Source organism: Zootoca vivipara, chromosome 9, assembly GCF_963506605.1.
Source record: "Zootoca vivipara chromosome 9, rZooViv1.1, whole genome shotgun sequence".
Classification (NCBI taxonomy): domain Eukaryota; kingdom Metazoa; phylum Chordata; class Lepidosauria; order Squamata; family Lacertidae; genus Zootoca; species Zootoca vivipara.
Genome location: NC_083284.1, coordinates 34,417,166 through 34,433,089, shown reverse-complemented (window position 1 = coordinate 34,433,089; position 15,924 = coordinate 34,417,166). Strand labels below are relative to the sequence as shown.

The window sequence follows — 15,924 nt, the reverse complement described above, 5'->3', positions numbered from 1 at the left end:
TGAAGTCCACGCATTAGGGGATTCTTGAAAGCGCTCATTAAAATTACAAACAAGACCCCAAACGAAAACAAAACCAAGCCCACCCCCATCGAAACCATGATAAAGAGGAGAACAAAAAAGTTGATTTAAAGTAGCTCTTTAGCCAGTCGCCTACTTTTGGGGGTTGGGGGGTGGGTGTAACGGCACGCTCACAGAAAGTGAACGAAGGGTGGGGGAGGGAGGGAGAGAGGGAGAAGGAGCTGCCCCCCTCCTTCCTCCAGCTCCTTCCTCCACCCCTCTTGCTTGTGTGTGACTTCACTGTCCTTTGATTTGGAAGCCCGCTGATTGGCTGGAAGCAATTCAACACATGCAGCCGGGCAAAAAGCTTTGTCTGAGTTGGAGTGAAGTTCCCCAGATTTTTAGACGGGAGTCAGCAATCGAGGCTGCTTAGTCGGCAGCCGAGCAGGGAAAAGGAAAAAGGATCTCTTCGGGGGAAAGAGCCCAGCGCCGAGCCAGCGTCAGTTCCTTCCTCCGTACGCACTCGGCGGAGAGTAAACTGCAGAGGCAGGAGGAGGAGGAGGAAGAGGAATAAAAGCCCTGATGTGCCAACCCTCCTGGACAAGAGCGCAGCAGCACAATCCAGCCGGCTCGCCTCCAGGATGTATAAGGGAGTCCCGCCACCATCTGCATGCATGTAAGCAACTTTTCTGAGCTCGGAGAGGATATCGGAACGGTGCTGGGTTGCACAAGGACTCTTGCTTTTTTTTTTTTTGGTACAGTTTTTGGGGGGCGTGGGGTGTGGGGTGGGGAAGGCAAATGCATGCGGAGACATCGAGCAGAAGTTGAGAGCAGCGCTTTGCGAACTTGTGGGGAAGGAAAGGCTTTCGCGATGCCGAGGCTGAGCGCCGGCAAGACGCACTTGGCCGCCCTGCTCGCCCTGGCGACGGTGGCGGCTTGCTGGGGAGGCGCCGCGGGCAAGACTTTGAAATACCGGATCTACGAGGAGCAGAGGGTAGGCTCGGTCATCGCGCGGCTCTCGGAAGACGTGGCAGACGTTTTGTACCGGCTGCCCAGCCCTTCCTCCGTACGCTTCCGAGCCATGCAGAGGGGCAACTCTCCCTTGCTGAAGGTCCGCGAGGATAACGGCGAAATCAGCATCGGCGCCAAGATCGACCGCGAGCAACTGTGCCAGAAGAATTTGAACTGCTCCATCGAGTTCGACGTGATCACGCTGCCCACCGAGCACCTCCAGCTTTTCCACATCGAAGTGGAGGTGCTGGATATTAACGACAACTCGCCGCAGTTCTCCCGAGCTCTCATCCCCCTCGAGATCTCCGAGAGCGCCGCTGTGGGCACCCGGATCCCTCTGGACAGCGCTTTCGACCCGGACGTCGGGGACAATTCCCTGTACACGTACTCGCTGTCGGCCAACGACTTCTTCACCATCGAAGTGCGCACGAGGACCGACGGGGCCAAGTATGCCGAGCTGATCGTCGTGAGTGAGCTGGACCGGGAGCTGAAATCGAGCTACGAGCTCCAGCTGACCGCCTCGGACAACGGGGTGCCTCAGCGCAGTGGGTCTTCCATCCTGAAGATCAGCATTTCCGATTCCAATGACAACAGTCCCGTTTTCGAGCAGCAGACCTACATCATCCAGCTGTTGGAGAACTCCCGAGTTGGGACTTTGCTCATCGACCTCAACGCGACTGATCCGGATGAGGGGGCGAATGGGAAAGTTGTCTATTCTTTCAGTAGCCACGTGTCTTCCAAGATCATCGAGACTTTTAAGATGGACTCTGAGAGGGGGCAGCTGACCCTTCTCAAGCCAGTGGACTATGAAACCACCAAATCCTATGAAATTGATGCCCAGGCTCAAGATCTGGGTCCCAATTCTATCCCAGCTCACTGCAAGATTATCATCAAGGTTGTGGACGTGAACGACAACAAGCCAGATATCAATTTAAACCTGATGTCTCCTGGGAAGGAGGAAATTGCTTACATTTCTGAGAAAGCTTCGGTTGAGACATTTGTGGCCCTGGTGAGAGTGCAAGACAAAGATTCTGGGTTGAATGGAGAGGTGGTGTGCAAGCTCCATGGGCATGGTCACTTTAAACTCCAAAAGACCTATGAAAACAACTATTTCATCTTAACAAATACTACTCTGGATCGAGAAAAGCGATCTGAATACAGCTTGACTGTCATAGCAGAAGACAGGGGGACCCCAAGTCTCTCCACAGTGAAACACTTTACTGTCCAGATCATTGATGAAAATGACAACCCACCTCAGTTCCAGACCAACAGATATGAAATTGTAATTCTGGAAAATAACTCTCCAGGTGCATATATCACCTCTGTTACAGCCACAGATCCAGATCTAGGAGATAATGGGCAGGTGACATACACTATCTTGGAGAGCTTTATTTTGGGAAGCTCCATAACTACCTATGTGACCATTGATCCTTCCAATGGAGCCATCTATGCACTTAGAACTTTTGATCATGAAGAAGTAAACCAAATTGCCTTTGTGGTTCAGGCTAGAGATGGAGGGAGCCAGCAACTTGCCAGCAATACAACAGTTGTGCTCACTATCATTGATGAAAATGACAACGCCCCTTGGATTATAGAGCCAGTACTGCACAACAATACAGCAAAGATTTCAATCCCCAAAGAAGCTGAAATCAACTACCCTGTCACTAGGATAAGAGCCATAGACAAAGACTCAGGGATGAACTCAGAACTCAGCTGTTCATTAGCAAGTAGTAGTGAAGACCACCTCTTCATAATGGACCCACAGACATGTGACATCTATCTCAATGCTAGCATTGAATCTGCCAAATCAACAGAATGGGAACTTTCAGTGGTGGTTCAGGACAAAGGAAGTCCTCAGCTCAGTACCAAAGCACTTCTGAAATGCAGTATTGTTAAATATGTTTATCTGCCTTCAGCTACAGAAGCTACGTACATTAGCCAACCTTCTCTAGATGTTTCCATGATCACAATTATATCCTTAGGGGCAATATGTGCTGTTTTGCTAGTTATCATGGTTGTCTTTGCTACAAGGTGCAATCGTGAGAAAAAGGACACCAGATCATATAACTGTCGCGTAGCAGAGTCCACATACCAGCATCATCCCAAAAGGCCATCAAGACAGATCCACAAAGGGGACATTACACTAGTGCCTACTGTTAATGGTACTTTGCCAATCAGGTCACACCATAAAGCTTCACCTTCATCATCTCCAACACTAGAAAGAGGGCAGATGAGCAGTCGCCAAAGCCACCACAGTCACCAGTCTCTAAACAGTCTGGTGACCATCTCATCAAATCACGTACCTGAGAATTTCTCCCTTGAGCTCACTCATGCTACACCTGCTGTTGAGGTAAGCTCACTTACTGTGCTGCATGGACCAGTAATCACTCACAAATGCAAGCAGGCACCCCTATGGCCATTTCACAGATTCATTATTTCAGAATGCAGTTGCAACCAGTGTGCCAACTGTCATGTATGATAAACTGCACACACTTGTATTCTCAATCTCTTTCTGTTTGGACTGGGAAGCCATGATTGGCAGCAACTTCCCAGCAACAGTACATCTTGGCACACAGTGCATGATTTTGAAATTGACTGTTACACTGGATTTGTTTCTGTGTGTGTGTTTGAGTTTGTTTCTCTCTGCGTGTGTGACTTTTATGTGAATCGTGAAAGGCTACACAGCTCCTTGCTACACTGCAATGCCAGATAAAAATTAAAACAGAGTTACTCTTAATGGCATTATTATTGTTGTTAATCAAGGTTTCAAGCTTTATTTGGAACATTTCCCACAAATGCTTCTAATAAAGTATGCTAAACTTGCATGTTCTTTGCCTCTCTATTTGAACACATTCCATAGTGTATTTACATATACAAATGATACAAAACAATGAGGGCATGTATTACTAATAGTGCTGCAATTCAAACTACAGCTGCTTTAACAGCTTGTGTCAACTGTGCATGCAAATCTGTTAATGAATATGTTTTAAGGCCCTGAGCCATAGCTCAAAACACTTGGATGTAAGCTGATTTTCTAGGCCCACTAACTTCAATGGAGCTAAATCCATTCACATCCAAATACTTTAGCTTGACTAGACTGAAGATCAGGTCTTTAATTATTTGGCATCCTCAGGCAAAAAAAAAAAGCAGGACTAAATTGTATTGGTAAAGTGCCATTAGATCTTTCCAATTGTCTGCTACTTTGACTGTATTGTTTTATGCCTTTGCAACATGAAGAGGTTCTAAATGATTATTTTTAACAGCTGAAGTTTTAATAGTAGTAGTAGTAGTAATAATAATAATTTTTTAAACACATGTTTTCTCTTAGGGAGATATTTGGGCATTATTTTTCAGAAATCAGTCTTCTGTGTTTTTCTTTACAGGTCTCTCAACTTCTCTCAATGCTTCATCAAGGCCAGTATCAGCCAAGGCCAAGTTTTAGGGGAAACAAATATTCCAGAAGCTACAGGTGAGGGTTTTACTCAGATCAATGTTGAAAGCAGTTTTACCTGAGGAGAGTGCCCAGCACAAAAGCCAATAGAGCATAACTCAATCCACATGTCACTTCTGTTTTATCACAGGTACGCCCTTCAAGATATGGATAAGTTCAGCTTGAAAGACAGCGGCCGTGGTGACAGTGAAGCAGGAGACAGCGATTATGATTTGGGGAGAGATTCTCCAATTGACAGACTTCTTGGAGAAGGATTCAGTGACCTTTTCCTTACAGATGGCAGAATTCCTGCAGGTAAGAAGGCAATGAAAGTTGAACAGTTTATTTACAGTGCTCCCTGCCAGTCACACTGAGACAAGTTCACAATGACGAAAAACAATTTCTTTAACTTTCATGCTTTTAAAAAAACATGTTTCCTTCTCCACATAGCAACACCTATAGCCCAATTCATGCTCAAGTGCAGCATGGCACCTTGTATACCCAAAGTGCTGCACACTTGTCCAAGTTCAATGGCCACAAACACCACAACTGGTATCACTTGCAGTCCAATGAGTTGGCTCAAAGTGGGTAGCTCTTGCTTTTTATAATGGGTGGATCCAATTTCATGGTTGCATTAAAAAACAGAATGAATGACAATTTGATATCTATTTCTGAGGATGGCGATATTCAATGCATGGGTGCTCCAGATTTTGTGTTCAAAATGCCTTTAGAGAAATATATTCAAAAGGAAAGGCTATATGAGACCCAGTTCTCTGAAAAAAATGTAGGAAAGCACATATTTAGGGAAATATGTATGCAGTTACCACAGTTGTTAGAATGGCGATTGGTGTTCCATCCTGCCATTTGTAAACTCACACTGGGTGTCTGTTACTGAATTTTTTATTGTTCTGTGCCATAGTGGGTGGCATAGTGGGGTAGCATAGCCCACTTGAACTCTGGTCAATCATATCAAAGTCAGCATGGTGCAAACACACTAATGGAGACAATCTGGTACTCTCACTGTGCATTTGCACTACACTAACCTCATCACTGACTTACCCCTCTCTACTTCCCATTACGGTAAGTAGTAGCTGCCCTGCCCTACCATGCCCTCCACAACTGGCTATGTGCAGTGATCTAAAATTCTTAAACCTTACTAAGGGGGCCCTCCTATCCTTGTACTCGCAACATTAATTCCAAATAGACTACCATGTTGCAACCTAATGAACAGTTTCTCTTATAGCAGGGATGGGGAATCTGTAGCCTTCCAGATGTTTGACTATAACCACCAACATTCCTGATGATTGGCCACACTAGCTAAGGCTGATGGGAGTTGTAGTCTTATAGGGAAATTCTATGCATGTGTCTTCTTTCTTATTTGGCTATCACTCATAGCCAAGTAAGATTGTCTTCCATGAATATGGTTTTAACGGTGTGTCCATAATGCCTTTGGTAGAGGTATGTATGTGTACATAGAAGCAGGTCCCATTGCCAAGGCTGGAATCCTATACATACTTCCCTATCTTCTGAGTAATCATGCATAGCCTTTTGCTGCATGGGAAGTAAGACCTTAAGTCAATGTGCATAGGGATGCACATGGGAGGAACAATAGTTCTATGTATTTCCAGCTTGAAAAGGGGACCAGGTAGCAGGTATGGGGGAAGACCGCTGCCTGAGACCCTGGGGAGCTATTTCTGGTCAGTGTAGACAGTACTGTACTAGGTGAATGGGTAGTTCATAAGAAGTTGTCTCCTAGCAGATCAACCTATCTCCATGGGCCAATACATCTTTACATCTTTACCCTTCTAAATACAATGTCACAGAACAACTTTTATTGAGCTGTTGAATCTGTAGTGGTAAATGAGAGCTAACATATACTCATTATTCATTGGGTTTTTCAGATATTAAACAATGGAGAGTATTAATTAACACAAATAATTTGCTAAACATTAAAGATTTGCTATTAGGTCATTCTAAAATAACTAACACAAATTTAAGCCATCAGACTCATAGGAGTTTCCCAACCTTCTATAGATATGTGCATTATGCAGATATAACAGCAGATTATTATTTTTTGCAGAATAATGTCCACCAGTTATGAATGCACCAAACATTAGGTGATATCCAATTATAGTCATGCTAAGAGAATGCCCATTTAAATTAAGGAGTTCAAGTTAGTGCTTTCATGGCTGTTGTCAGGATAGCCATGTATATATTTGTTGATACTACCGTATGTAGAGGGAGAAGGTGTTGTACAATTTGTATTGGGCTTTCTGCCAAGCAAAATGTCCACAAACATACCTCAGAGCAAAAGTGTTTTCCAGTAACTACAGAAATGCCAAAATATTTTTGTTGTTGTTGTCCTTCAACACAAACTAATGCAAATGAGAACCATTTTCAACAATTGGATGGAATCTGTGTAGTCTTAGGCTGTAAATCTTTACTTAGTTACCAAACCTGTCTATGTTTTGAGCATTTCAGTTCTCTAAACATATAGGCTTTTTGCAGCTTACCAATACACCAATAGTAACTTGACCATAGCCATCTCAACTTCTTCCAAGAACCGATATAAGGAAGCACAAAGCTAAATGATTATAAATATATTTAAGTGCAAAGAATACAATTGCATGTGTAAAAAAGCTAATCACATACATGGAACTTGGGATGGGTTTGAAGGTATATAGGTTACATTTATTTAGCCATCTTTATTAAGTTGATTAAAATGGGAAGAAACTTAAGTCAGTCTGTGAAATTCACTGTCACTAGAATATAGTGACTCAGAAAGTTGATGTTACAATGCTCATCCACATATTAATCATTTTGTCAAGTCTTCTAATTCTGCTTGCTTCCCCCCCCCCAAAAAAAACACACCACATGCTGTTCCATAGCATAACATACAAAGCAATTTACAACAAAAATGGGGTGGGAATCTACAGAGTAAAATATCCTCCAGTGTTTGAAGGAATTGGACCAGGCAATGGGGGCACAATGGAGGATAGAGGGCCAGTAGCATATCCCCATTACAATCACTTACATGAGACTTTAAATGCCTGGATGGTTATGTTAAAGTGTTGTGGAAGAGGATTGAACACACATTAAGTGATGGGGCATTCCTGTACATGCTTACTCAGATGTAATCCCTACTTAGTTTAATAGGAATTATTTCCATATAAGTGTTTATAGGAGGAATGGAGAACGTCTGGTCATTCAGTTATTGTTGGATTATAGCTCATCTCTGGCCATGCGGGTTCCTCATCACTAAAGTCATAGCCTAAATGTCTTCTGTTCAAACTACCACCACTACATTATGAATAACCACATCCCAGAAAGTTTCAAAGTTAAAAGTGACACTGTGACTGCAAGCTTAATGAATATTAAATTCTTGTTTTCATTCTACTCACAGCAATGAGACTATGCACAGAAGAATGCAGAGTCCTGGGACATTCTGACCAGTGCTGGATGCCACCTCTGCCTTCTCCATCTTCTGATTACAGAAGTAATATGTTTATTCCTGGGGAGGAATTTCAGCCACAGCAAACTCAACCACCACAACAGCAGGTGCTGGAAGAGGATGCTCAAGCCGTTGAGACGACTGAAAAGAAAAAGAGTTTTTCAACTTTTGGCAAAGAAAGTCAGAGCGAGGACGAAGCAGGTGACATGTGCACCTCATCCCTGCTGTCAGAAATGAACAGTGTTTTCCAGCGCCTTTTGCCTCCTTCCTTAGATGCCTACACGGAATGCAACGAAATGGATCCCTCCAGCTCACTAGAGCGCAGGAAAGGACATTTGCCTGCCAAGACTGTAAGCTATCCACAAGGGGTGGCAGCTTGGGCAGCCAGCACACACTTCCAAAACCCTGCAAACAACACTGGGCTTCCTTTGGGGACTCACTCAGGGGCCCAGCCATCTTCTAAATGGCTGCCAGCCATGGAGGAGATCCCAGAGAATTATGAAGAAGATGACTTTGACAATGTGCTTAACCACCTCAGTGACGGTAAACACGAACTAATGGATGCTAGTGAGCTGGTGGCAGAAATTAACAAGCTGCTACAAGATGTCCGACAGAACTAGAGAGTTTTGTTTCATGGCATATTAATTTTCCATATTTATGGAAAACAGAGATGGGAACCCAGAATGAAAAGAACTGGCATTGCCAATTAGTTACATTTATCATAAATGTGTCTGTGTATGTTGAATATTAAAATACTGTATTTTCATATGTACACAATGCAAGTGTGATTATCTTTAACTGTATTTTAAAAATACATTTGTACCTTATATTTATGTGTAATTTAACAAATAAATTTTATTTTTGTACTCCCATGGCAAGCATGTTTTCCTGCATATATGCACTTGGCACTGTTTGTGTCTGACATTCATTATTCTAACCACAAGAGTGTATAAAAACTAAGGGATGCCATTTTCCATGGGTTTCGCCCCCCCACCCCCACCCCACCCCCACAATCAACTGTTATGGTACAAAAATCAAATCAAGTGAAACCTTATCCAAATGTTAGTTTCAATAACTGATCTAACATCTTGTTACAATGTTTCATTCTTATAATAAAGAGTTGTCAACTCCCTTGAAGCCTAGAAGTTCTTTTATTTTCAGGCTGGGACAAATCCATTCTCCCACAAAGTTAAGGGGTGGGGGGTGATACGAAGAACAGCCAGGGTCTAATTCCCAAATGGGCCAATAACCCCAAGAACACACTGCATGCGCGCACGCACATGCACGCACGCACATGCACGCACGTGCGCGCACACACACACAATATTAATTTGGAGCACAACTTTCAAAATATCTCTTGAAGACCCTTTGCAGAGGATCCAGATTGTAATAGGTCAGCTGAACTCTGTTGGTAAATTGTAGAAATACCTTTTCATGTTTTGAGCTTATTTCTCCTTTCATACAACCCATGTCATATCACCCATTTTTAAAATAAAAGCCATGTTATTGATTGCTCAGTCTTTTAAACATATGCTGTATATTACAGGTGATGATGTTTTATAGATGCAAATAACATATGTCTTTTGATCAAACATTGAGGCAGAAATAGAAGCCTAGGGCAAAAAGCCAGTTTCAACCTGGTAATGATATTCCACACGTATGCATAGGGCAGCCACATGTCCTGTTTTACAGAGGATAGTGATCTGTTTGCAGATGTGCTCTATTTGAAAGGCTGTCTGGTCCAAATCACACCTTGGGGCAAGGAGCCCTGAAGTTGCCCATCAGGAGTTACTACCTGAACAGCAGGCTGAGAAGGGGGACCTGGTCAGTCTTCCCTGCTATTGTGAGATGCATTGCATTTCTATTTAGATTACTATAATTATTTCTACATTTGCATCTGTACATTTACATTGGCATATGAGAATTTCATGCAAATATAAACCTTTGTTTTTTTTGTGATGCATCTTCACTTTTTCAAAGATGTATGTATCATCATTAATGGTATATTTCTGAGTGAATAAGGGTGAATATTTTAATTACCTAACTCTCTGAGAGTGCCTATTTAATATGGATAGTTTATTCTCTCATACACACAAAAATTTGGTCTAGCCTGTCAATGTGGTTTGTATGAGTAGAATTTCTGCCTAATTCTGGACCCTGAACATGGCTTATGTTTTATTTGTGAGTCTGGGTGTTATGAACCTTAAGGGATTCTGGGGACTATTACTGATTATAATTCAGCTAGAGTTATATACAGGAACACAAGCGGTCTCCTTTCCCACTTAAGAACCATTTGGCTGCATTGTCTAAAGCTGACTGTTGCCCAAGTGTTCTAACTAAGCTGGTTAAATTGAACAGAATTTAAGTCCAAATGGGAAGTAAGTAATACAACCAAGAGCAAAACAGGGAATCATCAACAAAAGAAATTATTTGACAACCAGCAGTCTTCCAATTCTTAGGAAGCATGCTGTTTTTGTTTCTTCAGCCTGCAATCTGCTGTGTGGTGCTGAGTTATACAGTGGAATTCAGGGTGCCAGACTTTGATATTCTTATCCTTGTGCAATACGGCCTGACTCTTAATACCAGACTCAGTGAAACCAATGATGTGCTTCTCAGCAGAACCAGGTATGTAAGAATTCATCCTCTGCAAAGAGACGATAGGGTGAAAATATCAAGACCAAAAAAGCTTTTTCATTTGGGGCTTTAAAGCAATTTTCTAAACCCAGTATCAGTGTAGAGATAAGCACATGAATGCTGCTGAGTTGTAGAAGGCAAAGGATAACCAAACCCTTATTGGGAGCTAAATGGGATTGGAAGAGTTATCCAGCCCCCCAAAGGGGATGTGAAAAACATTTCCACAAATTATATAGGTGGCAGGAGGCTCAATATGAGATTCAGGAGCTGCAGTTGTGACTGAGCAAATGTGAATGAATTTCAATATATACTGTCCGTATTTAAGTAACTTTTAAACAGCTCTTGTGAGGTAGGCAAGGAATAATCAAGTGAAGGAGGAAACAGCAGCATTTTTTCATACACATACTTGCCTGTATTTAAACACAGCATAGGAGCAAGCGGAAAAAGATCAATGACAGCAACTTAAGTATGCTCAGATGACACAGTGAGGTAATTGCCTTTGCTCTATCAAAGTGAGGTAATTGCCTTGGGTAGTAGCCACTGATATCAGGCTCATGGCTTCTCCTCCTAATCCCTGGGGTCATTGCTCTCTGCTGAAGGACAGTGTCATATCCCCAGTACCAAAGTAAGATTATTTTTACTGGGTTATTATTTATTTATTTATTTATTAAATTTGTATACAGTGGTGCCTCGCTAGACGAAATTAATTCGTTCCACGGGTCTTTTCTTATAGCGAAAAATTCGTCTAGCGAATCCCATAGGAATGCATTGAATTTATTTTGATTTTTTTTTGCCCATAGGAACGCATTAATTGAATTTCAATGCATTCCTATGGGAAAATGCGATTCGCTAGACGAATTTTTCATAAAACGCATTCGTCTAGCGAGGCAACCTCCGCTCGAAAAATCCTTTCGTTAAGTGGAAATTTCATTAAGCAGGGCATTCGTTAAGCGAGGCACCACTGTACCACCTTTCATCTGTAGATCTCAGAGCAGTTCATAGCAACTAGCAATCCAGTTGGCTTCTGTACATGAAATAAGGAGGGGATGCCATCTTGTAGCATGTCTCAGGCAGCAAAATATATTGGGCACTGCCTTGAGGCAATATCAGAGTAGCCCTTGAAGCTTGTGTTATGTGGAGGCCATATATATATATATATATATATATATATATATATATATATATATATGTATATTACAGCCTTCAAACTCTAGAATGCTGCCTCACATGCTGTTGTTGTTTATCCGAAGCAGTTTTGAACGGGGGGGGGGGGGAGAGGAGTAGTAACTTCAGACAATGTTACCCTTCAGGGCCGAGCGAGATATCATTTCTAAATCTATCTTTGCACTTGATATGTACTTTGCCCCATGCAAATAGTCATGTGTGTGTGTGCGTGTGCATGCGTGTGAGGGTATGTTGGTGTCTATGTTAAGCCCTGTCTTCTGCAAACCTGATAAGTATCAGTTCCCCTGCTTGGGCTGTTCTTTCCATTAAAAATGAAAACAAATACATGTTAAAAGCAAAGGCATTACATATTTGACATCTCAATAGCCACTGTGAGAACAGGATGCTGGACCAAGTAGATCTTTGGCCTGACTCAGCAGGGCTCCTGTTATGTTCACATGTAGCTTGACCCTTATCTTCCTCACTGTTTCTTTAGTGGTTCCTCTTTTCCACTCTTTCTCTAGGAAAAAGGAAGCCATAAAAGCATTCCTTGTGGTCATTCACCAGGACAAGTCTAGCAGTTATCAACCCACCTACTTTTGGAAAAGTCATACGACGCTGCTTTTGACATTAGTGTTCAATCCCATTTTGTTCTTTAAGAAGTTACTCAATGTGCACATGGAACCAGTAGGCTGACTGGGGATTTGGAAGTTTCTGAGGTTCAAACACAAGTGGTCCCATTCTCTCACAGGGAGCCTTCTCCAAGCAAGCAGTGTGGGAATTGGCATTTCTTTACTGAAAAAAAGCAGAATTCTCCAGGCTAAATTGCAGCAACTTTTATGCTGGTATATATTTTTTTTCTAAGATAAGATAAGATATCTTTATTGTCATTGTCCCCTTGCGGGAACAACAAAATATGCATTGAGTATAACAATGCACCCATACCCAAAAATTCAAGTAGGCTTAACTACTTTGCACTGGTAGAAGTGATGAATTACTTACCATCCTGACCAACTGCCCTCAAGTAGTGTCACAAATTAAGTGAAGTCTAAACTTAATTTGTGAAGCCTGCAATGGGTGCTCCCCCTTCCCCAATAAAACTTGCTTTCCCCAGAAGAGAAAATACTACAAATGCCTTCAAACCTTAAAAAACTGTATTAGATAAATACACTTTTCACAGTCCACAGGGGATTTAACAACCTGCTTGAAATTTAAAATCCTTAAATCAGCTTGTGCCTGCCGGCCATTTTGTATGAATAGTCTCAACTAGTTAAAAGTCATTGTTATGAAAAGAAACTCTGTGGGGGGGAGGGCAAAATTCCCCAGAACTGTCAGGTGCACAGGTGACCACAATAAATATTCTGCCACTAGCAGCAATTGTGGCATGTGGCACTCTTGGGGGTATTAGGAGGAAGAAGGGTCATAACTAAGTGGTAGAGAGTCTCCAAGTAAGGTTGGGGAAACTCGATGCCAGAGGCAAGCCCCTGCCAGTCAGAATAAACAGTATGGAGTTATACGGACCAGTGGTCTGAATTAGTATAAGACTATTTCCTATCATCCTGCCAGATAATGTGTCCACTCAGTTTGTAAGCTCTGCATAATGTTTGCCACAGAAACAGAGAGGTATCTTTAAGTGTACTACTGCACTGACTTGAAGCAGTTATGACAGGAATCTCCCCCCTCCCTCCCCCCCCTCACCATATCCTAGACTTTTCTGAGAATTGCAGAGGAAGTGGTATTGCTAAAATTAAACCTTTCTCTGCCAGGTATGAAATGTAATCTCCAGGAAAAGAATGACTTTATTGGGTGGCTGTTCATGAGCAGACATGGGATGTGCATGAACCAATGAAAACAAGCGGTTGTAAGAGTGACCCCCCCCCCAATCTACTGTAGTTACAGACATGCAATGGTTCAGATTCCAATGTTTATTGGGTGAGCTATGCTGGCAAGCATCCTATCATAACTTATTAACATGGTTGGTCCAATATCCTCTAAATAGTGTTTTAAAAAGTCATATGCCTGTGCTGGTGTAATTCTGGTACTGGATGAACACAAAGGTGATGGTGTCAGGTAGGAAGGCTTTTGCACAGCTTAGGCTGCTGCAGTTGATCTGGCCATACCTCGAGAAGGTGGCCCTGGCCACGATCCCAAAGGCTTAGCTACATTAAGATTGGATTACTGTAACACTTTTTGTGGGTCTCCCTTTGAAAAGTATTTCAGGAAATGCAAAGGTTTGAGTTTTGAGCAGAGCCAATTTCTCATATCCTGTGACACCTTTATTATACAAATTGTACTGGTTTCTGGCCCATTTCCAGTGCAGCTCAGACTGATGGCTATGAATTTTAAAGGCCTAAATGCTTTGGGTCCAGGATCTATCAGTATCTTCCACTAACAGCCTGAGCAGGTGGGCAGGATTGTGTTGTAGAGGAGAGGTCTTCCACACACATCTGTTGGTGAAGGTCTTGCTACAAATCCCACCACCACCAGGGATGTAGCTGGTGAGTACCCAGCAGATACACACCTTTGTCATGTTGCTTAGACTGTGGAACGTCTTATCGCAGGAACTGCAGCAGACACTTTTTTCAATGTAAATTACCAACTTTAAAAGTTTTACATTTGTGTGCCTATGGCATGACTGATTATGGAATATTTATTTCCCTCTTGGTTTCTATAAACTGTTTTATGTGCTGCTCCTTCTTGGGGAATTTTGAGCACTATAATATTTTTAAATGTTTTTGCTGTTAGCTGAAAAGAACATATTGCTTTTGGACTAAGAGCATGGATAAAAATACTATTAAATAATTAACTAATTATTACTATTTTTTTCTAATCCAATAATTTCTCTTTCTGTTGGCAACAATAGGAAATTGCTGCTTTTATTTATCCATCCATCTGTAAATTACACTTTTGTACTAAAGTTTCCACAGACTTTCAAAAGCCAAACCAAGCCGACCATGGAATTTATACTAAAACAGAAAAGCAGATTATTTTAAAGCAAGATAACTGTGTATAAGAAAGCAGCCTTAAGAGAGGCAGTATTGTACAGTGGGTTGTGTTGGACTAGGATCTCAGAGACCAGGGTTCAAATACCCACTCAGCCATGAAAGTTCTAGGGTTGCCATATTTTTAAAAACAAAAAGATTGCACACATTTGTCGACTTCTACTTTTATGTATGGATCGCTATGACGACTCTACCCATGAAACAGAGGATGTGTCCTGGATAAAGAGGACATATGGCAACCCATCATGATGAAACTCATTGGGTGACCTTGAGCCAGTCACTGCCTCTCAGTCTAATCTATGTCACAAGCTTGTTGTGAGGATAAAACATATGAGACTTTGAGCACTTTGCAGAAAAGATGGAATAGGAACGTGTAACTGTGTACACACACACACACACACACACACACACACACACACACACACACCATTTAAAAACCATGAGTTGGTATTGATGTTCTGGCAACTCACACATAGGAGCATTGCACAGATCTCTGTGTGACCACATAAGTGGTATCAGTTATGGTGTAACAGCTAACATGGCTATAGAGCTGAGACTGAAGTACAGGTTAGGCTTTGTGTCTGTGGGATGAGAAGTTGGCCCTGTTAAAAGTCTGAAAAACACATACATGGAGATTTTCCTGGAATTTCAAAGGTGGAATTGATATCCAATGGGACCACAACTTTGAATCTGTCAAAAAAAAAGCCCAGCCATTTCTGGGTTTCCTTTCAAAAGGTGAACAATTTTTGGGTGTCCTGGTTTTCACTTTTTGAAAGATGGCAACCTTAAATAATGTATAACATGACATGCACATAATCATATGCATATATGTATTCGTTCATCACAAATGATGGTGTACATATGGTGGACTTTCCCCCTACATTCTTATGTCCATATAAGAAAACCTTTGTGTGTGAAGCGACCCATAATTTCACATTTCACTGCTTCCATGGCCCAGAACGAACAAATCATGAGCAACGTTACTACTTTTGGGTATAAACAGAGAGACAGATAGACAGGGAAGGAATTCATGCATAAATCTAGTCGTGTGTTGCTTGAGGGGCTGTATAAAAACAGTATTCGGATGAAACCCAAAAAGACAGAGATAATCACGTACAGTTCCTATAACTTTATTTGTTCTATCTACCTCTCTACCCTGCAATATTTCTTCCCTGACCTTTGTGATAAAATGCAATATTTGAAAGCCAAGCTTTGAACTGTCTTTACACGCAAAA

The 15,924-nt window shown here is 42.0% G+C and overlaps 1 protein-coding gene across 1 annotated transcript; it reads left to right on the top strand.

Moving 5' to 3' along the window:
• The first annotated feature begins 386 nt into the window (after positions 1-386).
• Positions 387-8,761, top strand: PCDH18 (protocadherin 18). The gene is made up of 4 exons (XM_035113527.2): positions 387-3,358; positions 4,392-4,477; positions 4,590-4,753; positions 7,842-8,761. Exons 1-4 carry the CDS (start codon positions 668-670, stop codon positions 8,507-8,509), a joined length of 3,609 nt encoding a protein of 1,202 aa, XP_034969418.2. The 5' UTR covers positions 387-667; the 3' UTR covers positions 8,510-8,761.
• Positions 8,762-15,924: the final 7,163 nt, after the last annotated feature.